Source organism: Lepisosteus oculatus, chromosome 22 (assembly GCF_040954835.1).
Source record: "Lepisosteus oculatus isolate fLepOcu1 chromosome 22, fLepOcu1.hap2, whole genome shotgun sequence".
NCBI lineage: Eukaryota > Metazoa > Chordata > Actinopteri > Semionotiformes > Lepisosteidae > Lepisosteus > Lepisosteus oculatus.
Window position 1 is genome coordinate 13,205,355 of NC_090717.1, and position 25,441 is coordinate 13,230,795.

The window sequence follows — 25,441 nt, forward strand, 5'->3', positions numbered from 1 at the left end:
AGGTTTTATAATGAGAATGACCTCAGTGATAGTGGGCCAATATTGTAGCTTGTCTGCTGCATTTAAAAACTACAAAGTACAGGTTCTAGTCAAAAGGCAACTCCAGTCTGTGGGCAAGCATGTGGTCTTACTCCCCTGCCTGGTGCCCTGGCTGTCCCCCACCTCAAGAAGACTTCACAGCTGAAACACTGAGTTTTGTTTGTACTTCTCAGTGTGGGATTAACCTCAGCCTCTTCCTTCACAGCCACCTCGCTGATGGCTTTCTCCAGCACTCACACGGTTCCTCACTGCGCCCCAGCTAGCACATGTTAATGCTTCCCTTGTGATCCCAGTGCAGCTGTCGGGGCTGTCAGCTGACCCCAGGGCTGGCCTGCTGTGTGTGCGAAAACTGCTGTCTCAGGCGAGACAGGTACAGAGAGGCCAAGGCCTGCTCAGCAAAACCTTAATTACTTAATAACATGTGATGGATATGGATTCCTTTGCCCTTAAAGGTGGAACAGAAGGACGTTGCTTAAGGGGGAAAACAGCAGAGAACATTTGCTTAGTGTGATTTAAATATCTGATCACAGGCCCCTAAACAACACCATAATAAGCTCATTACACACACGTCACGTTGCCCAGGCCCACAGCTAAAGAACGTCTAACCAAAGGTTTTGCTGAGAAATTGTCAAAACTCTCTTGTTCCGGGTGTTTAGTGATGAATGATTCAGAGAGATCTCACTCTGTGGTGCTCTATGATCATGGACCCTCGTATGGAACTCATACTCTGTTAATATTATGATGAGACGGGCACTGTATCCCCAGGGGAAACCAGTGTATCTTTCAATCATTGTACAGAACCCAGAAATAACGGCACATACAAACATGAAGGTCTTTACCCATTAATCACAGTACTTCAAACAGAAAATAACACAATAAATATACAGGGGTTTAATAACAGAGTTTTGTTCAATTGCAATCCCACGCTGCCAGTGTTTCTATTTCTACTCAGACTTGCCATCCCGCTCACTGCACTCACCCGGTCCTGCAGCGCCCCCGCCTGGCGGCTCTGCGGAGGGGAACACTGCCCTCTGAGCGTGCTCAGCTGCTCCTCCAGAGCCCTCCCTTCCTTCAGGCAGGACTCCCGTTGGTACTCCAGCATCAGCAGCTGTGACCTGCGCCGGTACAGAAGCACACCGACGCGCACACGCGCTCTCAAAATAGCCTGTTGGGAATCTCGGAAAGCCGAGAGCTCAGCTATGTACGCTTGGGTTACCATACGCCCAGTTGTTCCTGGACACGTCCATAAAACAAGTGGGATTTTTCCCCAAAATAGATATCCCCTGTCAACACCAGGCACTGGTCCACACTACGGATGACACCGGGCAAGGGAACCAGATTAAGCTTCACGTTTCAGCTTCTGTGTCCACGATGTTTGTGTTGAAGGACATGGTACACTGTTGTATTAACTTTAACCAAGACTTTCTTTTGGCAAACAGCATTCCAAATTCAATCTATAAATATTGTTAAGAATATATTGAGTAAACAGTGTTGAAGCATTTTATCCTCTACACTGTTTATTAATAGACTCAGGTACACTGCCTTCTTGCTTTGCACCTAGAGTACTGTACTTGAATTATTTCAAAACAACTAACAACTTAGGTTTTCGAAGGGTGACTTATGCCATCAATGATGCACAAGGTTAGAGATAAGATTTCATTAAAATGGGGCTGATGCAACTTAAATAAATAGCCATTTAAATTGAACTATAATGTAAAACCAAGTGAAAAACGTCAAACCTTATTGATCCCTCAAAATGGAAAGCTTAGAAATGGATCATTCAACACTGTCAGACACGGAGACGGCAGTGAAGACCCTTGGTCTACTCCACACACCTGGTTTCATCCACCTGGCTCCTGCTGTCCCTCAGCCTTGCCTCCAGGACGCTCGCCTCTCTCTCGCCGCGCTCAACAGCCCCCCGCACAGACTCCAGCTCCCGCAGAGCTTGCTGCAAGAGAACCACACTCATCAGCCGCTCAGCACCAAGGCCGCCACTGACCCATCCTTAATGGGACACAGTAGGAAGACTCATGTGATATTGCAAACCGAAGCCTCATCATGGTGGGAGTACAAACATGCACATTCAAAAGTAAAGACACTAAATGATGTGCTGATATTAAAGTGTGACAAGTCACTATTTTCTCAGTGTGCAGGAAGCAGGTACAGTACTTAACCATGGGTATCGGCTTCCTTCCTGGCAGTAGTGGCTTATGAAGTCCTACAATGTTTGATGGGAAACTGTAGAATATTTATGAAGAAGTCTTGGTGTTTGTGTTGACACTTTGCTTACATCTTCCAGACAATGTGCAGAAGCAAAAAAAAAAAGGCAAACAAAATGTGAGGCTCCATAGTTAGAAGTGTTCAATCCACAGCAATTGATGTAAAAATGCACTAGTTAAGCCTCATTTAGAATATTGCACAGTTTTGGTCACCATGCTACGAAAGCTGATCAGGAATCAGTCCAGAGAAGAGCAACGTGATGCATCCCAGGGCTTAAGGGAATGTCCAACAGATACTGAACCTCTTTTGTCTTTGAGGCTACTAGGGCACCTGATACAAGTACTCAAAAATGATTCTTTTGAGACGTCAGTTACAGTATGCTCGCACTGTACCTTCTTCTGCTGCAACAGGGCGGAGAGCGACTGATCAGCCTCCAGCTGCTGGGCTCTCTTCTGCAACAGACGCTCCTCTTCCTTCACAAGGTCCTGCTAGGCAAGGTGATTAGGTGATTAATGATGACAACATGCAATAATAATAATGTGGGCTCACTTCCGCAGGATGGCACAGAGTGGCCCGATTCACGTTCACTCTGCCCGAAGCTAGCCAGGAGCCATCATTAAGCAAACCGGGCACAGAGGTCATCTGCTGCAGCTTATTCTTCTTCGCCATTTAATTAAAGGAAAATAAACCACAAACACTGAAACAAGAAAGAAGCAAAATAAAAAGAAAAGGGGATTCAAATGGGTTCCCTCTCCAGTCCTGCTGTGCTCCTCACCCCAGCCAGTGTTGTCTGAGAGGGCTGGATCATGGCAGCACACCCACACAGTGGGCCCTCACCTTGCGCAGCCTGGACAGAGACTCCTCCAACACCAGCCTGTCTGAGCTCATCTCGTCCAGCCAGAGACGGGACTGCGGAGAGGAGAGAGGCACAGCGTCACAGACTCTGGTGCTATACCAATTCAGACAGCTCCAATCCACTGTCTTTGTATACTGTATATGACAATCTATACTGGGCACTGCCATCTGGTTAACAATGACTTTTATTGCTGTGAAAGAGAAAAATGCAAGCATCATAGGTTAAAATTAATCCTTACATTTACTCTACATTTTGAAACGCACACCACGCACACGCTCCAGTTCACATGACGCTCATACAGACACAAGCAAGCGGGGTCGGTTCAGAGACATCGCTTAGCCTGGCCAGCGTGTCTTTGGGAAGTGGGAGAGACCCAGACCGCCTGGAAAAAACAGCCATCCCAGCAAAGAAGTTTTTAAAAAAACTTTTTGCATCCAACATTTTATTAACTAGAACTTCTATTCATCTCAAACAATAAAAAAACATATATGAGATTGGGAGTTTCTCTCATGTAAAAAATCCATCAATATGTGAAACATCCAGTTTGAGAGAACAAGCACAAACTACTCAAAAAGAAATCTTGTGAATCTCTTTCTTTAGGCATGTTCTAGGTTTGTGTGCTTACATGTCCTAGTCCTATTAACCTAGTAGTCAGCCACTAGTAATGGATGAATGATGACCGGGGTTTATGAGACGCTGGTAAAAATTCAGTGATCACCTCGTGGGAAAGGTCGAGCCCTTTAGCCCTCGTCTCTCTTCTCTGGGGGCTTTCATCCCACCTCAGAGCCCTGCTGGGGCTCCATTCCAGTGCTGCCTGGACCCCTGTGCACCCCTCTTCCTCTTCCTCTGACGGCGTCTTATCAGAGCTGGCATACCTGACGACACAAGACGTCTGAGCAACTGCAGCGCTAGTACGAGGAGTTCGAAAGTAAGGGAGAGACAGTACTGGGAGTTATGGAGAGATAGTATTGGGCATTAGGGAGAGAAAGTATTGGGAGTTATGGAGAGACAGTACTGGGAATAGGAAGAGATAGTACTGGGGGTAAGGAGAGAATTTTTGGAATTAGGAAGAGACAGTATTGGGAGTTAGTAAGAGATTGTATATGACAGAAGAGGTTAGTATACAATCAGTAGACTAGTGAAATGAATATCCCAACGGATATGTTCCTGTATCTTAATTGAACAACTCTTGTAGTGAAACTGTGGTAAGCCACCTTAAAATGAAATCAGATGTATTCTTTGAAATGAAATAGGCTGTGTGCTCTGAAACTAAATCAGATATGTGCTCTGAAAATAGATCAGCTGTTCAATGAAATCAACAGTCTACAGGGACAAATGCTGCTGAACGGACCTGAAGCAGAAGGATAGGCTTGGCCCTGTAAGAGGAAGATAGCCTTTATCTCGAACAATGCAAGCAACTGCTTTTTTCACAAGCAAGAATGAACATGGTAGGATCAAGACATCTGATCATACAAATGTGTCTCATGCGTTAAGTGATCTTACAAATTAAGAGTGGTGAAAAGAAAACGAAACATCTGTTTTTTAAGTCAATCGTAGGCAGGGAATCACAATGAATTTTAAAGTTATGATTTGGCAGTAAATGTTCACAGAACAGACAAAATAACTGAGGCTCCACGGCCGAAACGTTGTGTTTCTTTTCTTCTCTTTTCAGCAGGGAACAAACCTTTACTTGTTCCTTTGCAGCCTACGCATGCTGACGCAGCTCCCCACCTGAACTAAAATAACCGACTGCTAAGCCAAACAGAATTACTACCCTGTGCTACAGGATGGCTAGGTGTCACTCCTGATTTCAATGGTCTGAGTGTCTCAACCAGCAGAGGCACTCGCTTGGGAGCAGGTTGGGCCGCCTGACCACAGCCTGGGTCTTGTCACCAGCCGAGTGTGAGCCGGTTCCCGGAGGGGCTGCGTACAGCCGGCTAAGCGCCGAGGAAGGTCGGGTGGGATTAGGCGCTCAGGGCTCTGATGGGAAATCAGCGTCCACAGGTCACACACACACACGCAGGCAAGTGACGAGGCCGTGAGGTCGCTCCAGCAGGGGGCTGCTGACATGCGAATAGCTCGAAGGTGGGAGAGTCTGAACTCTCTCAACTTCCCCTGTGCGCAGAGACTGGCAAAATGTACAACTGGCTATTCCAGATCGGGTGGGCAGAGCAGAAATAAGAGGTGACTCTGAATTCTGAATCAAACAAAAAGCACGATCCTCCCACCTGGAAGCTTCCTTCCTGCCATGATGTGATCTTCTGCCAGGGCGACGTGCACTAGAACGGTTCGTGCTCGCTCTCCGCCCGCCTTGTGAAGGAGACACATCACACCGGCACACGTGAAGCACACAGAGACATCGCACACTAACAGGGCCACACAGCATTGTGAGATTTTGTGTGAAACATATCCACAGAGAACAAATGTAAATCATCTGCTTTCTTTCAAAGTCCTGAAAGAGTCAGAAATGACAATTTGTGAGGACCCAGCATCCCAATGATCATTTTTGTGTTAACGTGCTAAACACGAGCATTCTGTGTGATATCTGTGTTCTGTGTCTGAGAGATTGTGCAATTCACTAATCCTACAAGTACAACACCCTTACGCCAAGACAGAAATTAATTCAAATTGATAAATAGCAATCTATGCTTAGAAAAGTAAATACTTTTATAAACATAATTTATGGAGAATAAAAAAGTTTTAGTTTTTTTTACTATAGAGCAATCATGTCTGTAAGGTGAAGTGCAGGGGATTGGGATTGTCACAGTGTGTGCACAGACCTCTCTTGGGCTAACTCATCTTCCATAACGAGGCACGAAAAGATAAAAATACACACCCTGACTCAGGGTCTTCTTTTTGCGGAAGAGGCTGTGGAAAGTGCGCTGGATGGCCTCCGGCTTGGCAGCATCTAGGTCACTCTGGTCTGTGTACAGGTCCTCTACGACCAGTGACTTTGACGGTCGAGTACCTGTAGAGAAAGACAGACCTATCTACTAAGTCTTTTAGCATCACTGCCAGCTCCAGGTGTCACCCTTGTGCCAGAAGCTGAGGGGAACCTGGCGAGACCCAGCCTGCCTTGGTACTGCTCAACCGTTTGTGTGCTGCAGCTTGAGCCACCTTGGTCAGGGTTGTCTAGTGATGTGACCCAGGCTTGAGCCGGCAACATCTGGGCCACAGAGTTCAACCTGCATTCCAAGCAAGCACCTTCCGTGGTTGAGCAGTGAAGAGAGCCGAGGTGGTTTCCACAGGCACCACACACTCACAGCAGGGCCAATTTTCCCCCTTGGACTGTGGGAGGAAACTGCAGAAGCATCAGTCTTTTCCCTCTCCTAATCATTCTTTCTGCTGGCTCAGGTGGAGGTGAGCTGGAGAGGGTGCTATCAAATCCAGGCCTCACCTTTGCTGTTGTGGAGCGCACTTTGAACGTGTTTGCGCACTCGAGCTGTATTCACTGAATCCAGGTCGCTGTCAATGGTCACTTCATCAAAGTTCTTCACAGGAACACCTGGTACAAAATCAGAAAATAATGAAATAAAATCTTAGAACAAGGTCCTATAAATTCCACTCAAAGACGCAATCCAGCTGTTTTTCTGGACATGTGCCCCATGTTAAAATGTTTAAGGGTACAACTTGTTGGCACAGCACTGTTCTATAAGTCGCAGCTGAATGTTCATTGCTGAACCAATTAAGACCTGAGAAAACTAGCAACAATAAAGCTTAGTAATCTGTCACAACTGCACTTCATAATAAAGCACATGAGCGCCTGTACAAGTTTTGTTGTGGTGCAGTAGAGAAGTAACAAATCAGAATCATAGAGGGGTAGGGAGATATTTTTAGGGGAACAGAAAAAAAGTCAGAAGATTCTTCAGAGAGTCAGAGTCAGGAATGCAGGACGTTATACCGGCCACATGTTTGACAGGCAGGGTCGGAAACGTGCCCACGTATTCTTCAGTCCCAACAGTGTGCAGGCTGCATTGAGATCCCAGAGTTTTCCGAGAAGTGTTGTGAAATCCAGCAACTAAAAGGAAATGCACAGACAAAAAACTGATAAAGTCTTTGTTAGCAACCTGAGATTTTCCCTATTAAAATAATACTTCAGTAAAAAGAATGCACTTTCAGCTTTAGAAAACAAATCAGAATCATAGAGAGGTGGGGAGATATTTTTAGGGGCATAGAAGAAAGTCAGAAGATTTTTCGGAGAGTCAGAGTCTTATTTTGTGTGACATAAGAAACGAACGTATAAGACCAGGTTTGCCCAGCTGCATCACCCTGTTCTGAAACCAATCAATTTAACAAATATATTGGAGAGCCAGACCAGCTAACCTCACTTAACATGCAGGGAACACCCATCACGGCACTGCTCTGATCAGAACATCCTGGTGAATGTTGTGATAGTTTCCACAACTGCATAAAATAAAAAAAAGACCTCTGGCCTTGAAGGAATCAATCCATCCAGTTGATGCCAGTTTAGGCATCAATAGGTTAAGACTTGGAAAATAAGGTTAAATTGATCCATTTGATAAAACAATTGTTTCAGTAAGGTGAAGAGTATTCAAACCAAAAGGCCTCGCTGCCCTCAGGATTGAGCTGTGCATCAATAGTCTCCATTCATTTCTTCTAACTTACCGCTAGGAGACACAGTGCTGTCCACACCGCTGTTAGGGGTTTGACTCAAGCCATACTGTTCTTCAGCAGCTTCGTTTTGGCTTATTGGACTCCCAGTTCCCATGTGACCCGTCTCATAAGACACAGACATTGCTGGAGGAAGGAGGGAGGCCACTGGCGCTCTCTGACCCCAGCGCTGCAAGTCGGCAGCTGTGTCGGGGTGCTCGCTTGCCTTAGGAAGTAAGATAGATCTGCCAGTATCCGAAGCTTCATTAACTTCAGTCCCAGGGGAGGATCCCGATGTGGGGGGCCAGCTGTCTGATCTCCTGATTGACCGCTGGTGAGCTTTCTGAGCTCCACAACCCTGATAAGGCGCCATGTGTCTTTGGTCTTGCACCAGGGCCCCCTTTACCATCTCCCCGAGTTCTCCAAAAGGAGGTGTGGACACCCCTGGATCGATGGCAATGAGTCTCCCTCCTGGGGAATGATTCGAGCCCAGGGCTGACAGACCTGGAGCTTGTCGTTCATCATCTTTACCAACAGATAAATGAGAATCTAAAGCAAGAGAGGATGGTTTTCCATCAGCAGGAATGGGCTGGGCAGAGAGGTGGTTTTCAAGGCTGCTCACTGACGGCATCCTCAGTGATAGATCCTCCGAAATCCGTGTTGGAGAGAATCCAGTCTTTTCCCGACCTGTCTCCTTATCAAGTGCTGCTGGTAGACAAGGAAGAGATTGGACATGTCCATTCTGTAAAGCAATGACGGACATCCTATTTTCGCTCATGGATACTGGCTCAGGGGTGGAAATCCTTAAGTTCCTGTCCTTGCCCGAAGTATTACTCTGACTCGTCCTGGAGATCCGACCTCCGAGAGATTCCTCACTGTCTCGGCGACTCCGGCCCAAACCACACCTCTCCTTGACGAGCCCCTCCGAGGTGGGGCCGCGTTCAGAGTCTTGCGTGATCTGCTGGGCGTTATCCCGCCCCCTCGGTGTCCCCAGCACCATCTGTTCATCATCAGCCTCTGTGCCGCTCTGCAGGTCCTCGGTGGGGCCCTCTCGAAGACGCCTCGGAGCAAAGGGCTCCTCAGGGAGACACTCTGAAGTATCGCTTCCCAGCTCTCCGTTTGGGTCGACCTGGGGATCCACCATGCCTTCCCGGAATTTCGCAGCAAAGTCTTCCGTGCAGACACTCTCCGCCATATTCACGTCGCTCTCGTACCCTTGCTCTCCTGCTCCTTGGCTTCCTAGGAGCTGCTCGAGCCTCCACCTGTACTGTTCCTTCCTGGAGTCCCCTCCCTGCGTTCTCCGAGTTTCTCTCTCCTCTCTCTCCTCCTCGGCAGAGTCTGGGCGCCTCCCTTTGGGCTCTGCAGAGGAAACATCAGACGGAGAAGACAGGGGGTGTCAGGTGGTCAGTGTGCTCCAAAACAGGCCTCTCACTTCATCCGGCGGGGGGACACAGGCCTGCTGAAGACAAAAGAGCGCCACCGTCCTTGGAATCCGCTGCTCATTCTGTACAGCCATGCCCTCCTGCAGCTGTGACTGCCCCGTGTCCTTTTTTGCAGAGATTCATCAAGATTGTGTTCCCGTGCAGTTCTGTGACTGTGCAGTCAGTCACTCACTACAGTGCTGGCAATGCGAAGGGCAGAAGGCTGATTTTATAATCACACACCGCACCCTGGGTGAGTAACTGAAGGCATATGATAAAGTGTCCTGCCAGAGGTGTCGGGGCAAAGAGAAATACAGGGGAGCCAATCAATATAACCTTATCAGCTGGCGGTAGTGAGAAGACAGTGAACCAAAGAAATTTGGTTAACACACAAATTTTATCAACTTACATGGATATCTATATATACATCGGAGACCACCAGGGGGCACACAATATAAAATACCTAGTAAGTGTCCTGTTGGTGTATTGATGTTCAAAGGTATTTGTTTGTGCACAAAGTTTCATTCCTCCCTTACATTCAGAGCACAGAGCAATGGGTCGCTGAGACACAAAACCCTTGACTCCAGAAGTCTTTACTGTGCCCTTCAGATTTATTCACACTCCCGGTGAAGTAGGAACAGCAGAATGTTACACATTGGACGATGTGTCTTACTAAAAACATTCTAATAATGTTACAGTGCTCTAGCTTTGTAAGAACACAGTCATATTTGTGATAAATAACTCACTGACTTTCAGAAAATAAAAGGGTCACTTGTGTTGACATCGCTTTCCTAGTTTTCCTTTAAATCAAATTCAGCAAAGACACATCTACGTTCTGTTCTTTGGAACTGCAGTAGAAGCCCACGAGACTGTACAGACGCCTCTGAAGGCTTCCTGCTTCCCTGGGGTACAAAAGGAGGGAATACGCAAAAACACAAAGCAGCTGCAGCATCATGATGGTTAAAGCCAGAGAGCTCTTCACTGCAGACAGATGACCATGGGGCTCCAGATGTTGGGGGATGGCTATAACAGAATCCACAAACAGCTGCATTAACCCCTTTCCACTGTGGTGTCCAGTATTAGACATGTAAGGCTACTGGTATAGTGGTCACCCTGTCTGGAAGAGGACACAAGTGTATCTTGCCACCATGGGCAGTGAAGAGTCCAAAGGTAACACCTGGATCTCCAATACACACTGGCTTCTTCGGGATACACAGTGTTGGAAGGTACCACGCAAAGTTGCATGAATGCTGTATTCAGAGCTTTGCTTCCTTGCACCCCAGCCCGGCTCAGAGTCGCCAGTGGGTTCCAGCTCGGTGTTACGGGCGTGAACCCGGCAGCATGTGATGCTCCCCATCTCTCAGCTGGCATGCTGCCTGACCCACAATCCATGCTGTTCTGCCTGCTTTCAATCCCAGTCTACCCTGGCAGCACTCCAGCCCTCACAGGGGGGAGAATTCCAGACACAGAATATTTGACAGAATATCATGACAGCCCCACACGCACAAACACCCTTGTGAGTTTGAAGATTCTCTGAACCAAAGGCATGGTTCTGAAACAAAACAAAATGAGCTTGAAATTACTCTTCTGGTCCCAGGTGGCTCGGGCAAATTGAATAAGAACATTTATTCCCTGCTCTGAATAATAATAAAAAGACTTCCAATTTGGAATCAATCTCAACCGCGGCTGCCTCATTTTTTGTGCAATTCCCCCTTACCAGTAACCTGTTAGTCGCAGATAGCACAGGTCTGCTTTACGTTTTCAATTCCAGCACAGCCCTGACAGGCTGCACAGCACAGAAATGACAAACAGGCTGCTTTTAAGTTAAAGTGATAAATGTAGACTCAATAAATGACAACGGATTTAATCAAATGTCAGGGTCAAAAGATGAAAGTGGATTTCACAGACAGTTTTACAATGGCACTTACTGCTTTAATATTCACTAGTGAAACACTAGTGACTGACGAAAAATGAGCTGAAACAACATGCTTGCGATTGAGTCTAGGTGCTCCAAATCGCTATCTAGCCGCTGTTCTAGAAACTAGAAGTATCGAAATGATGGTCGCTCGACTCACTCCATCAATCACGTGGTTTAGCATTAGAATAGTTTAAAGTCCATCATGTCAATCGACATAAGGCAATTGGGGTTTACCCCTCTTTTTGCACATTTCGGAGTGAAAGTGCCTACGAACACCGAAATCCGGGCCTGGTTGAATTGCCTCAGTTAAATAAAGCTTAATTCAGTTTGCACAAGTTCAATACTCTCAGTTTAGCTGAATGGTTATATACATTAAGCACATCTAGAATTTTTTCACACAAATTAGATTCCCCAGTAATTTTCTACATCCACTCAGCTGTCTCTACTGTACAGGTAGCATGAGGCCCGAGTACCTACTACTCTGATACATTCATTGCCGGAGGCCATGTGTCGTTGATATGGTATGAGCTCTGCAGGGTCGCACAGCTGAGACAGCACTGATTGGAGGAACAGAGCAGCTCGCTCTGATGTCAGATCCCAGCAATCAGTGTTGTGTGGCAAACCAAGGAAACAGGGGCCAAGACCCACGGTGCTCAGCCAATGGTGGTCCTGCGCTTGAGGAATTCTGGTCACTTTCATCTAGTGGCATCTAAAGGCTCAAATAAGCACTGGACAGTGAATGACCAGTGCTCTGCAGGAGCACATTTCCTGGTGGAGTTGTTCCACATCCCCTTGTATTTCAAACCTGCTCTCTCTGGGAACAATAGTGGGAACCACCACTAAATAACAGGTCAGGTCCTTGTGAGCACAAGGTAAAGCCTGAATAGGGCACAGGTTTGCATCCTGTCACTTTCTTTCAGGCTGTGATGAAGGTAAATGGGATTGGACTGCCCATTCCACCAATCCTAGCAGGCCTCAGCCGGAGAGGAACCTGGGAAATGTGTTGGTCAGGTCTGAGAGAGACAATCCATTTATTTATAGCCAATATTTTGGCTGTGCACTGTTTGCATTAACGCTGAACAAAAATAAATCTCTACCTGAGGAGGGGTCTTGAAACATGGGGCATACCATGTGTGGATCTGAAGGGGGGGCGTCGCCAGGTTGAATGGTACTGCCCAGTCCTGCATCCTTGCTCAGGGACTGACTTCGGTTGAAAGTCGCTGCAACAGAAAGGTCCGAACAGTCATTTTGAAAGGTTCACCGTGTCTTTCAAGTAAATGTAAAAGTCTTACAATCTACTGCTTAATAATGTCAACCCACACTTTCTGAAAGACTTGAACAGTTCCAGTGAGTTACTTCTGGAATATTCAGGACTGACACTATTGCACTACTAAGGACTTGTCCAAAGTATCCTGGCTCTATTTTCCAGTAATACATACAAAACCTTCAAGAAAACAGATACGACTCCAGTTCAGCTCCAAAAACTGCCTTTGGAAAAGGCCTTCCCCACAATATGCAAACCCAGGGATTAAAAAAATATTTAAAAGGGATGTTCTAATAGCGATCTATGAAAGAAACACATTTGGTTCCCAGTTCTGTCTGCTGTCACCGTTTACCTGCTCTGGATGTTTCTTCAGTGCTTTTACTAGGTGAGTTCCCAGCATGGCCCTGCTTCCTGAAGCTGGCACTCTGTGGACAGCAACAGCTCAGCCTGAATGTTTGACATTCTCTATTTAATAATACATTTTTGTAAAATAACACAAAAGGAATAAGGTTCCTCAGGTGAATCTATTATCCATTAACATTTGTCCTTTAACAATCAGTGTTGGTGTAATGATGAAAGAGGGGGTTTGTTTCAGTGAGATAGCTGGCATCCACCGGGAGAGAGACTCCACGTAAAGAGAAGAGGAAATCCGATTGGCTATGTGTAATCAATCACCCCTCTGGACTCGTGTGCTGATGTATGTCAGCAGCCAGGAGGAAAAAAAAGCCAATTTATCTGCATCAAGGCTCCTGCAGCAAAGATACAGAGAGAGTGCACAGACCAGCGTGACGAGAGTCCAGACAGCACAGGTGTAGTGTTATTGTGCTTTAAAGCCAGCAGGCAAGGGTGCAGCCCCTGTAGTAAAGAGGGTGTGAGAGTGAACAACTAGCTAGGCTGATGTCTGGGAAGAGTTAGTTAGTGAAAGGAAGACAGCGCACGACTTGCAGCTGAGTCACTCCGGTCCGATATTCCAGCAGTACGTTACTGGAGGTGCTGACCTGCATCTGGCTGAGCTGGGCGTCGATGGCGTCCAGCAGGAAGTCGCAGTGGTCTCTGGGAAGCCGCGCGGGGCCCGAGCTCGAGCTGCTGGGCTCTTCGTCCAGCTCTGGAGGGGGGGGGCAGAAAGAACTGAAGTGGTCACATGGCTGCCGTCGGTTTCATCTTTCAACCATTAAGGTAAGACACAATTCGATTTGCTGAAGTGTGGTTCCAGCAACACAAACCATGCCCTCCATCGGTTTCATCTCCACTGGTCCCCTCTCGTGGCGCAAGGGTGCCGTGTCAAAGGACGTGACGCCCATACTCGTGGGCTCAAGTGTAACGGCTGGGGAAGGCAGAGCTTAAGATTTCTGCAGTGTTGAGTGGACTGGGGGTGCCCCCTCTCTCCCCCCACTCTGGGCAGGGCAGGTGTATCTCAGGGCTACTCCCACCAGCGCTGGGGGTACTGAAACAAGTGGGGTAAAGCCTCTTGTTCAAGGGGCAACAGCGGTGTCTGCACTGGGAACCCACAACCCATGACTGCGAAGCTCTACTGGACCAGTAACCACTGCCGCCACCGCTTCCCCTCCCTGTGCTGCAACACGTAATTCTGCAGGCTTCCATATTTCAGGTCCCATTTGACAGTTTGGGAGCTGTTGGCAGGGAAACGCTGTATATGCATTATCTTTATACACGGGTGACGCAGTGGTAAATTTCCCCTTCACAGTTCAAAGACGTGCAGGTGGGTTAATTGGTTTCTGGGAAAACTGGCCCGGGTGCGAGTGTGTCTTTGTGTCAGTGTGTGCCCTATGATGGACATGTAGCCTGCCTTGTGTCCGTTGCTCGTCAGGATAGGCTCCAGCTCCCCCATGACCTTGTATTTGAAGAAAATGGATGGATGGATCTTTATACTCTCAATGGCCAAAATATTAGGAACTAAAATATATCTTTCAGTATGTCAATATTTTGCTGAGCAAAAGGTGTCTGGGATTCAGTTTCACACTCTACTTGTTCCACTGCAGGGCTGAGATCTGGGGATTGTTCTGCCCGAAAGGTGCTGGACTCTGTCCTGCTGCCCAACACAAGCCCCTGCTTGGCCTTTCACTTGACTGGGGCTCATCACCCATGTGGCCAGTGAGTGTGAACCATGCGTTGGTTCGCACGTAATGCCGGTGCTTTTCTGGGCTGGTGCTCTCTGTGCTCATCGGGCTGAAGCTCGGCGTGGAATAAAAGGAAAACGTGCTGTTCCCTCACCAGAGCTGAGGAGCTCGTTCTGTTCCTCCTGGTCCCCATCTGGCCTCTCGCTCTCCCTGTCTGCCATCGCCAGCTGAGGTGACCAGCTGCAGGACAGAGAACCACACACCATCTCATCATCAGCCTTTTCAGCTTGAAAACATATTCTACCCAGCTGTTCCCAAAAGATATACCGCGGACTCCGGCTCTCCCCGTGGCTCTGTGCTGGATCGAAAAGTCAGAGAACGGATGGATCAAAAGATGCAACAACATCTCACGGATACACAGGGCAGCTTTTTGTTTGCAACATTTCATGAAAGTGGGAGGTGTGTGTAGAAATAACTCCAAGCCCACATTCGTACCCCAAAGACAGAAGTCAAACGTGGCTGTTTCCAGCGTTCCCAGAATGCCTGAGGCAGAAGCAACGTCATAAAATCTACAGAAGCATCTGTCTACTTTGACCTACATGCAACTTTCTAGACTAACCCTTTAATGACTTTTATAGTAGTGTATGGTCATGACTTCAGTGTTAAATTGATTTGGATACTGTATATATGGCTGGGTATTTTACTGCAGTAATTCAGAGGAAGTATCTTGCTCAAGGCTACAACAGCAGTGTCTCACTAAGGACTTGAACTCACAACCCTTTCAGTTATGAGTTAAGAGTCCAAAACACGGCCCATGTTTGAACCTGTGTTGACATCAGCTCCAGTACAGCCATTCTTTTTTTAATTGCATTGAACACAGTCCCACGTGTAAGAGGAAAAAACTCTGGTGAAGGATTAAATTGTTTTAAAAACAATGTTGTTTCTGCAAATAAAGGGAAAACACCTAGACTACCAACCCAACGCCGATGATCACCGTGAGTCCCTTTACATACAAAAGCAGAGGAGGCGATTCTCGTCCTTCAGCTAGGAGCCCGTTAATTAATACATAATTCATGACACGTGAATCTATTCACATGTTATAGAGGTCAGACTGAAACTAATATATAATAATAATTGCTTACACTTATATAGCGCTTTTCTGGACACTCCACTCAAAGCGCTTTACAGGTAATGGGGTCTCCCCTCCACCACCACCAATGTGCAGCCCCACCTGGATGATGCGACGGCAGCCATAGTGCTCCAGAACGCTCCCCACACACCAGCTATCAGTGGGGAGGAGAGCAGAGTGATGAAGCCAATTCATAGAGGGGGGTTATTAGGAGGCCATGATTGGTAAGGGCCAATGGGAAATTTGGCCAGGACGCCGGGGTTACACCTTTTCGAGAAACGCCCTGGGATTTTTAATGACCACAGAGAGTCAGGACCTCGGTTTTACGTCTCATCCGAAGGACGGCACCTGTTTACAGTATAGTGTCCCCATCACTATACTGGGACATTAGGACCCACGTGGACCACAGCGTGAACGCTCCCTGCTGGCCCCACTAACACCTCTTCCAGCAGCAACCTTAGTTTTTCCCAGGAGGTCTCCTATCCAGGTACTGACCAGGCTCACACCTGCTTAGCTTCAGTGGGTTGCCAGTTGTGAGTTGCAGGGTGATATGGCTGCTTATATCACTACTGCTGGCCTGACACAGGGCGCCTGTTGGCTTCACTGGTAGTTCCCAGAGAGCTATGAAAAGCTTTGCTGGTAGTCCTGCTATTTCTTGCTGTCCTGCGTTGAGACCCGGGAAGCGTGAGTCTGCCCACGGGGGGAGGGTGACCGGAGCGCAGAGCGGCGTCGTTTCCACGGCAACGGGCGGGGGGCTGCTGTCCCGGCAGCGGGCGGCAGAAACAATGTGTCCCACTCCTTACTCTATTCGGCGTGCAGTATACCTTCACTTTTTTTATTTAATACATGTATCAAACGTATAAAGCCTTTACAACTACCACTCGAGGAACAGAAACAGATACAAGGGGGAAAAACAAACAAACAATGAGCTGCCAGAGATGATGAAGTAAATGATGTGACCAAATTATATGTTTTACATATATCGAATGTTATCTCGCCTTAGCACTTTTCAGATTTCTAATAGAATTTAAATAGTTTCGACTCCATCTTAAAAGTACTAAAAAAGCGAGTAGTATTGGACCATTTCAATGTTTGAATGCGAAATGCTCCCAGGATGACTAATTTACTATAAATAAATACTTTCCCCAAACAAATTTGCTCTGAGTACAAGCAATAAACCTTCACTTGTTCCTTCGCAGCTCCCTGTGGCGCTGGCACAGTGACACAGCCGCTCTGGGCACTGAAAGCCCACCTGGGTTCCCGAGTCCAGATACCTGCACCAGCGATCCAGGATTACGGGCTGCCAAAGTCAGACCAGTCTGGTGACTGTCGCTGCTCAGTGGTGGTGAACCCTGCCGGAAAGCCGTCCCCAGTGCTGCCTGAGCGGGCTCCTAAATGCTCTGCAGGAAGCGGCTTTTCCAGCGAATGGGTGAGCGGGCGTTAATTAGTGCACGCTGGTATTGCTCCTAGCACACCTAAGCCACACCACGAAGCAATACAACATAAAACGACATCCTGGGAGTAGGCTGGTATTTCCAGCTCAGCGAAAACCAGGACCGCATCTACAGTGGCCATGCCTGCAGTACTGGCATGCACCGGACTAGCAGGACACCTCAGTCCAGTCCGGGGGAAAAGACCCGCACGGAGACACACACGAGTTTATTTCTCGCTCGGGCTTTCTGCTTCAATCGGCATCTCAGCGAATCCACCTCACAGATGCTAAATCACACATAAACACTATTTATACTACTGAATATGATCACCCTGTTTATTTTTCCCTACTAAGAGAAGTCACACATCTGTGCACGAATTCTAGGACAAAAACGTCGCTGTTGCTCGATCCAACTGAACCACAGACTGTAGTAGTTCACTCACTCTACAGCTGGTCTTGCAGACAGCCCTGGCTTCAGCAGCTATAGATGTTAAAATTAACTCCAGTAGAATTTTAAAAAATAATCACTTGTTTTCTTTCTTTATTAACACATACTGTGAGTGCAATTACGTCAGGAATGCCAGTAATGTCTGGGCAGGTCTGAGGCGATCCCAGTATCTCAGAGCACCGCAGCCGTTAACTGAGAGCAGCTCTCAGGTACCGCACATTGCAAGTATTTTCCCCTTTAATACCTTCTCATACGGCTTTAAAACATACAGTTCTGCAAACATCCTTGAATCCGTTCTCTTGCAAGTTAGTAACGGATGGACACGGGAAAAAAAATGCATTAGTTTACTTTAAAACTTAGCAAGACCTCTTTAAAAACTTTTTTTTTTAAAGTTAAGTTCAGCAAACTTTATATCCAGTGTCATAATGCCTAACATCCTGCATTTGTGCTTCACGGTGACATCTAAAAATATTAAGGACTTACTTTTTGGAGAAGTTCCGAGTCCCTTTCAATTCCCACGCCTCGCGTTACTCCCAAGCTCTGCAGCACGTTCTGTTTACGGAAACGTGATTGACAGGCCCCGGAGGAAGTCTCCTAGCAACCATCGAACAACAGAGCGGCCGGCCCTAACCGCTCGGCCGGCGGGAACGCCTCCGGAAGCCGGGGACGCTCGGGATTGGTCGGCAGAGCAGGGCGGGGCTAGAGGCAGGTTGCAAGGCGGGAATCTGAGCGCCAGAGCTTGCAATTTTTACCGTAAATCTCCTAGGTTTTCAACTGTAAAGGGATTTCCTTTACAGTTGCTCTCTTCCAGTGCATACATTTCACTCCAATGTAGAACCTGTTACCATTACAGTGCTAGCATATTCTTCGCGCGTTTTTCCCTTTTTAATTTTTTTTTACCTAAAGCAAAATATGATACAACACATTGCATTTTTAACCTTTCAACTCTGTGTGAGAACTGTAGTGCTCTGTATTTTTATTTGATATATAAAAAAAGGCTCCCATTATATTATATTCAAATATTTTGTTACAGCACCCTGCTGTGAATAACCTTTACAACCTTTTCTATAGTTCAGTAATTGCTTTGAACAAGTGTCTCCCTTCCAGACAAACAAATTTATCTGGCAGAGGCATATTTCCTGGTACATACACAGGGCATGTAAAAACTTTTACAGCTAAATGATACAGTAAACATCAGAGCACCAGTTCAACAGCTTTTAGACTAATGTCTTTTGATTTCTCCTCCAGCTCTTGAACCGCCTGTTCGACCTTATCAGCTGTGCAACAAATACTGAGTTGTCTCTAGAGACCCACAGCAAAGCCGAAATGAAAAATGATGAATATGCTTGAATGAATTGAGTAAATGCAGTTACCAAGCACAGGCAGGACTGTCCAGTCTTCAGCCTGGGTCCTGAAGGGCCAGTTTGTCTGCTTGTATCCTCGTTCAGATGGTCACTGGCGTAAGGTTTATCAGCTTCTTCCAGCTCTGCAGGTGCTGCTGCTGTAAAGAGACCTAGAAAACCTGCAGCCACGCAGTCCGTCTGCCCTGACCCGAGGAGCTACTCAACTGACTTGTCTTCAAGTCCAATGAACCTCTGCTGTAAATGACACACATTGCCAACAGCCTGAAGTCCAGGCGCTTCTGGTATTATTCAGAGTCCAAAAACTGGCTGATTGTTGTTTTCCAGATCTTTAGTCACTGAGCCTGTGAGTGACGCAGTCAGTGCCACACACCGTTACCCTCATCACAGCCTTAGCTGGAGACGATCGCACTAGAATAACGGGAGGCAACTATTCAAACAATCTGCGTCATGCCCTGGGGGGAGTTAACGTAATCAATACCTGAAGGTATTGTGATTTATCATCAAACTACTGAGGGACAGAAGTTTCCGCAGTACAATCCCTCTCAGGTGAGCCCCAGCCAATGCAGAGAGGGAGAGGAAAAATAAGTGCAAGCCCACAACGACAAGGTTCAACAAAAACTTTTATTATCCTTTTTTTCTGTTTAAAGAAGTTACATTTGTATAAATTAAGGAAACAAATTTAAAACAACCCCAGTAGAAGCTTAAAAAGCCACTGGACAGATTCGAGTGAGCCCCTGGGGTTACTGGAACAGAGAGGTGCAACAGTCTCAAGCACCTCCTCACCCTTTGTAAGGTATTGGTGGGCACTGGCTCGCCCAGAAGCCCCAGGACTGCCAGGTTAGATCAAGCACCAGGCCACAGGTGCAGTCCCCCACCCCAGCACAAATCTCAAACCAAACGGCAGAAGCTGCCAGAGAGGAAAGAGCATAAAACTCAGACAGCACAACTGTCTTCATTATTTTACCTCAACCTCCAGAGAGCAGGTGGAGAAAACAAACAAAAGGGTTACACAAAATAAAAGCATCTGTGAAAAGAAAACTAAATTAGAAAACCCACTGTATAAGCTGTTTTTTTTAAAAAAACAAACAATTTAGTTGTCACATTTACCATCTCCAGGACTTTTGTCGAGAAGACAAAGTATCGGTGGATTTCTTTTTACACGCCTTTATGCTTTGGTATCGGCAAAGCAGAGCTAAGTACATTAGAATTACGTTTTAACAATGTCATCCATTTCCATACGCCATTATTGCTAAACGGAACAGTGTTACAATGGGCTTGTCACCTCCAAATATGTTCACATTTAAAACACTGGCTAGAATATAATATTATAATATGAATATTCTAATGTTAGAACAGCAACATCTCCTAAGGACAGATCTCTAGGGTGCTTAAAGCTCCAGATCACCAGATATTCGATTCACTCTTCCTCCTCCTGCTTGTCATGCGCCACATCTCTGAGGTTAAACTTTAAAGCTACTCACAATAAACAGGAGAAAACATTACGTTTTGCATGAGTTTATTTCACTTCATATTTTAATTGTGTGCCTTTCCAATGGTCATCTTCTGCATAATTTTCATTTTTAGTATTTTTAAAAAAAGGTAATAATTCTGTCTCACTCGCTCCATCTCACCTTTCCAAAGCTTACACTATAGGATTACAATATCTGTGACTTATGTACAATCTAGCAATAATGACAGATAGGAGTATCTAATCTAATTTTTGGTTGGCAGACAGATGGAAGCTTGGCGATACTCTAAGAATGTGGGACATTCTCTGTACTCTATTATAATTAATATGATCCTATGCTATGTAATCTACAGTATATCGTAACTATAGTTCTTGGTGACATAACCTAATGTCTATTAATGTTAAGTTCTTTGTTTCCAAATGGTGTGCTTTAGTGTTTCTGAGAATTTCAGGAAGGGTGTCAAAGGAAATAAAGGCCATTAAGTATCCTGAGAGCAGACAAAGAATTGCCAACCATAGTGTAGCACTACCCACAATGCTCTGTCCATGGACTTCAAACCGTATAGCCTGAAGGGCTGAGGGAGCAGTTGGTGGACCAATTTGCCATCTGCATTTCCCTGTAGCTTGGCTCAGGAGTTTTGGAGGCATCTATTCTACGTGACTGCTAGGAATCCTTCACACCACCAACAATACCAGCAAGCATAGCTTTTCCTACAGCCTCCTCTGCTCGAGACCCCCTCTGCTTTTTCTTGTTGGACTGGTAGGCAAGTGGACTGATGAAGATGAGCACAGAAGACAAGTCAGATAACATCAGATGGCACAGGATGGATATATGTGTTAAGTGTGGCTACCTAAAACTTCCTCAGAGCTGGACAGGGGACAGCGGATTGGGAAATATCATCAGTGTTACACTTGGTGCTTCTCATCAACAGTCTGACACTGAAATACACAGCTTGTACACTTCTGGGCGACTCTGAGAAGTCTCTCAGATTGGGGTTTCAGAGACAAAAAAGTATTTAGAGTGGAAGCAGAGTGGTTTGAAGGAGAACCAGTGAGAAAAACCTCACTGCTTCTGAAACAAGCCTTAGAGCAGAGAGTGACTAAGAAACAGGAGGACACAGACAGTAGAAAGTCAAATCAAGAGGACGTATAAACGTTTGTTTGACATGTTTGAGCTCTGCAGTTTCAAATGGGTGACCTTGCTTAGTGGTGCCAGTGTGTTCTTCTCCCTTTCCAGGTCATGATAACTGAGACGAGGACCATGGCAAAGGGAAGTCAAAGAATGCTTTTGTTGAAGTGTTGCTTTTCCAAACGTTTTAGTGTTTCACTACTCCCAAACATTTTACCTTTTTGTTTTGAACTAGTGAACACTACTTTCATGACACCGTCTACCTATTACCAAGCAAAAAGCAATTCTTTACAGAGGCCAAATAAGATTGTTCTCCTTTTTTAAAAAAAATAAAAGTGCCACTACAACTTGGAAGAACAAACATTTTTTTGTTTTTTCTTTTTTCTAGAAACAATTTAAAAATGAGATTTCCAATCTCTCCTCTAGAACTGCACAAATTAACTATGTACAATAACTATTATTGTAACTGTTACTCACTTATGGTGTTGCTGGTTTCAGAAATATTCCCAAAGACCCAAAGACCCTTCCAGATATACAGGCCTAGATCCCCGGTTATAGGAATATTAAACCAACTTTGTTACTTCCTTGCAATTCACCACCAGTCTTACTAAATACATACCAACTAATGGAATCGCTTGTATAATTTTTATTGTCTATAATATGCAAACTGCTTGCCGTTCAGTCTTCTCTGTACCCGGTCTCAGTGTAATAGTTGTCCTCTAAAACTCTTTTCCCAGCGCGTCACCTCCTGCTGGATCAGGTAGCCCCTGGGCTCTGCTTTCGCTGGTATTTTAATGAGCACCTGTTCACTGGAGCAGTACGATCCAGCCTCATTACACAGCCTGGGTGACACACAACAGAAGTCAAGGTTGCTTATTCTAGGCTGATTGTGTGATGTACGGCGCGGAGCACGCTGACAGAGCCACAGACTCTTGGCATTGCTGGTTAACTCATTCCCTCTAAACAGTTATGCCACCTGCCTTGCTTTTCTTCAGCAAAACACACTGAACATCACACTGAACATTGTGTTCAGTGACTTACATGTATATTACTGCTGTAAGTCATAGACAGGTCTGAATCCTGCAATTAATGTACTTGAATGATGGTTGCAGTCTGCGTTCCTGTATTACCTGCACGAATCCCATAAGCTTTGCAGCAATTGAATGTAAGCGATCTGCCTGAAATGAACAGAACTAGACGAGCTGTTACTGTTTGTACAGCTCTGGAAACAGGAGGAAGAATGGCAGCCACTGTGCAAGTCGCAAGCCCAGCTTCAGAGTCGGTACTGAAAATCTGGGGTAAACAGGTTTTCAAAGTTGTAAGAAGGCAGCAAACACCAAATTCTTCAGATACATTTCAAATATGTTTTGGTTCACCTCCTTTAAAATGTATTATACTATCAAATTATGCGCTGAATGTCTGAAAACATAAGGTAATAGGCTTGTAATAGTTTTTTAATCGTTTACATTTATTTTCTTTGCCTTCCTAATTGTTAATTAGATTTCTAATTAAATGTGACCTCAAACGCTGCCTTTAAAGCTTTAGGATTATTGAATCTGAAATGGGAAATAACAACCAGACGTGTAAGCAATACCATGGATAGTGGTAAACACAAGGGCTACTTGATAACAGAATATGGAAATTGAACTAGGAGTCTGTTCAATAAATAGGGAATGAGTCAATAAAATCATTATAATTTTCACATTTGTTTCACATCTTGGAAGCTGAATTTTCGTGCCTTTAAAAATGCCCTTATCTCCTGAAAGATTACAGAAAGGCAGCTGCCATTGTATTGTTAAGCATTTGGATTTCGATGGGTTCCTGACATTTTTCATCAGTTTAATCAAGTCTTTAAGAAATCTTGTGCTGTTGGTTGGACTAGCGGCATTCATTAGCTCATCATCATCAGGGATGCTTGGGGAGACTATCAGACTCTCTGACTGTCTGAAGCTTTAGCTTGAAATACACTGCCTTTGGAGCCATATGCTAAAATGCACTCCTGTTTATTTGATACTACAATATAGCATTAGCTTTCATTTAATGAATTTTCAGTCAAACATTTTAGGGAAACGCTTACAACTAGGCATGAACCTCTAAAACTGTTCCTTTAAATGATGCTTAGTTGCTAAAATTGGAAATTGGAAGTAATCCCCTGTTGAAAAGCGATAAAAATCCAAATTTATTATAAACATGAAAATGACAGATCTATAACAGATTTCTAAGGTGTAACACTATGGTTTTGGCTCAAAGGCACACACTTGTGTACTGTACAGTTTGCTTGAATCCAATTTCATTAATTGTGTCCAGGTGTAAATAATTGTTTAGCAAACCGTCAAAGTAAATGATCACTAAGATGTACTATTGAGAGCTGCCTGTTTAAATAACATGGCATCACCAGACAAACACAGCCAGCTGAAACTGCAGGCAGTGGAAACGTGAGACACTTAAAATGGGTTCAGGGCTTCCCTTTTTTTCCAGAAAAAAAACTATTAAAATAAGGAAATTCCAAACAATTCTATTCACCAGGGGCATTATCTCAATTTGTTTGAAGGATGTTGCACACAACCTTTATGTTATATTTTCTACCTGTTTCCTGGCTTAGATTGCAATACCAGTATTGTAACACAGCCCTCTGCAGGCTGTGAAGGGCCTAAATTAAAGCTCAGCCAAATTCAAAGCTCTAACTAATGAGCTGGCGCACACAGAGAAGTCATTCGCACACTGGGAAAAGTCCATGCTAATCAAAACAGGGCAGTCCTTCAAAACTGAAGAGAGGTGAATTCTACCATGTTCCGTCACAGCAGGTCACAGTGTGCCATGATTGTGAGTGAGAGCACAAATAATGACGCGAACACTGTTCAACTCCACTCGAGGACCATTCAGAAATACCTTACTTCTCTACGCATGGAGCAGTGAGGAACCTCTGCACAGACTGATGGAGTGGAAGCACAGCTGTGAACATCTGGCAGGTGCCACTGCTCTCTGCCTTCTGGGTCTTTTGGAAGAAATCAGAAAACCCCATAAAATATTGAAAGAAAATGAGCCTGTCGGGTTTTTATGTTTCAGTGCAGAGCCCACAGACTGATTTGTTCGTAAGTATGTTAAAGTGCTTTTTACAGGAACAACTTACAGATGTTCACAGACAGAACAGCCCCTCATAACCAGGCAGCTGCTGTGTGAGGGAAGACACACAAGTCAGAGTTTGCTACCTAGTACAAGATGCTGAACTCTGCATGCCATACAGACTGACACTGCCCCCGTTTTCTTAAATGGCTGACAAATGCCACCACTGCCTCTGCAGCATGGTCTTGTCTCATGCTGCAGGCTCTCCGGGTCTCTGTTCTGTAGCTGTCCGCCTCAGCGTGGAGAGAAGAGCATCTCGAGTCTCTCCTGCCTGGGGTCCGTCTCAGCGCGTAGACGCACGCGGAGGGTGTTTCAGACGTCTGTGAGCCGGCGACAGGCTGTGGAGAGACGTGCCATGTCTCTCCATGCACACCGGCTCAGCACAGAGGCTCCCTTCGCGTATCCTGCTCCAGTGCAACGTGGAACGGATAGAGGAAAATTTATAGACAAAATAAAAGCAAAACAATGACCGTGGCATCTGAAACACCCTCTATACTGTGTGTGTATACAGAAATATGTACAGGCACACAGTACAGTATATACACATATGTACCATCTATATGTATTTCAAGTGAGACATTCCCTCTTCAACTGCTGTAGAAACTCCTAGGTCAGTCACCAAGGCCCTTGAACAGCTCAGAAGATATCAGGGCACACCTTCCAGTCCTGCTTTTCTTTGGCCTCCCAGTACCCTCCCTTGTACACGTAGGATGCCTCTCCTGTGATGACGTCCACCTTCTTCTCAAACCACAGGGGCTGGTAGCCTTCATATTCTCTCCCTGCGGAACAAGAACACCAGGATCACCAAGGATGTCCACACTGGGTGGCCAAGCCCCCAGTCACTCCCCCACCTGGTCAGCCGTGGGTTGACACAGGAGGTCAGCCCAACTCAGATTTCCTAACCAGCAGGTACACTTCCTCCCGGGAGGCTCAGATCATTG

The 25,441-nt window shown here is 45.8% G+C and overlaps 2 protein-coding genes across 10 annotated transcripts in view; both read right to left on the minus strand.

Moving 5' to 3' along the window:
• LOC107079755 (trichohyalin) overlaps positions 1-17,987 on the minus strand; it is a 33,564-nt gene extending 15,577 nt beyond the window's left edge. For 4 of the 6 annotated variants that reach the window (XM_069182281.1, XM_069182283.1, XM_069182282.1 and 1 more), the window contains exons 1-15: positions 17,900-17,987; positions 14,562-14,647; positions 13,328-13,434; positions 12,682-12,754; positions 12,163-12,285; positions 7,742-9,085; positions 7,017-7,133; positions 6,513-6,620; positions 5,952-6,083; positions 5,344-5,425; positions 3,834-3,990; positions 3,097-3,168; positions 2,652-2,747; positions 1,875-1,987; positions 1,019-1,154 (exon numbers count right to left, since the gene is read on the minus strand). In XM_069182281.1, coding sequence (XP_069038382.1) covers positions 1,019-1,154; positions 1,875-1,987; positions 2,652-2,747; positions 3,097-3,168; positions 3,834-3,990; positions 5,344-5,425; positions 5,952-6,083; positions 6,513-6,620; positions 7,017-7,133; positions 7,742-9,085; positions 12,163-12,285; positions 12,682-12,754; positions 13,328-13,434; positions 14,562-14,628 — 2,727 coding nt within the window. In that variant the 5' untranslated portion in view covers positions 14,629-14,647; positions 17,900-17,987. The remainder of the gene's footprint in view (positions 1-1,018; positions 1,155-1,874; positions 1,988-2,651; positions 2,748-3,096; positions 3,169-3,833; positions 3,991-5,343; positions 5,426-5,951; positions 6,084-6,512; positions 6,621-7,016; positions 7,134-7,741; positions 9,086-12,162; positions 12,286-12,681; positions 12,755-13,327; positions 13,435-14,561; positions 14,648-17,899) is intronic. The other 2 variants (XM_069182280.1, XM_069182284.1) reach the window with 2 other exon arrangements.
• A 1,396-nt stretch (positions 17,988-19,383) lies between these two features.
• The window catches only part of osbp2b (oxysterol binding protein 2b), a 96,833-nt gene continuing 90,775 nt past the window's right edge, over positions 19,384-25,441 (minus strand). For all 4 annotated transcript variants that reach the window (XM_015366223.2, XM_015366227.2, XM_015366224.2 and 1 more), the window contains one exon: positions 19,384-25,279. In XM_015366223.2, the coding sequence (XP_015221709.1) occupies positions 25,137-25,279 (143 nt within the window). In that variant the 3' untranslated portion in view covers positions 19,384-25,136. The remainder of the gene's footprint in view (positions 25,280-25,441) is intronic.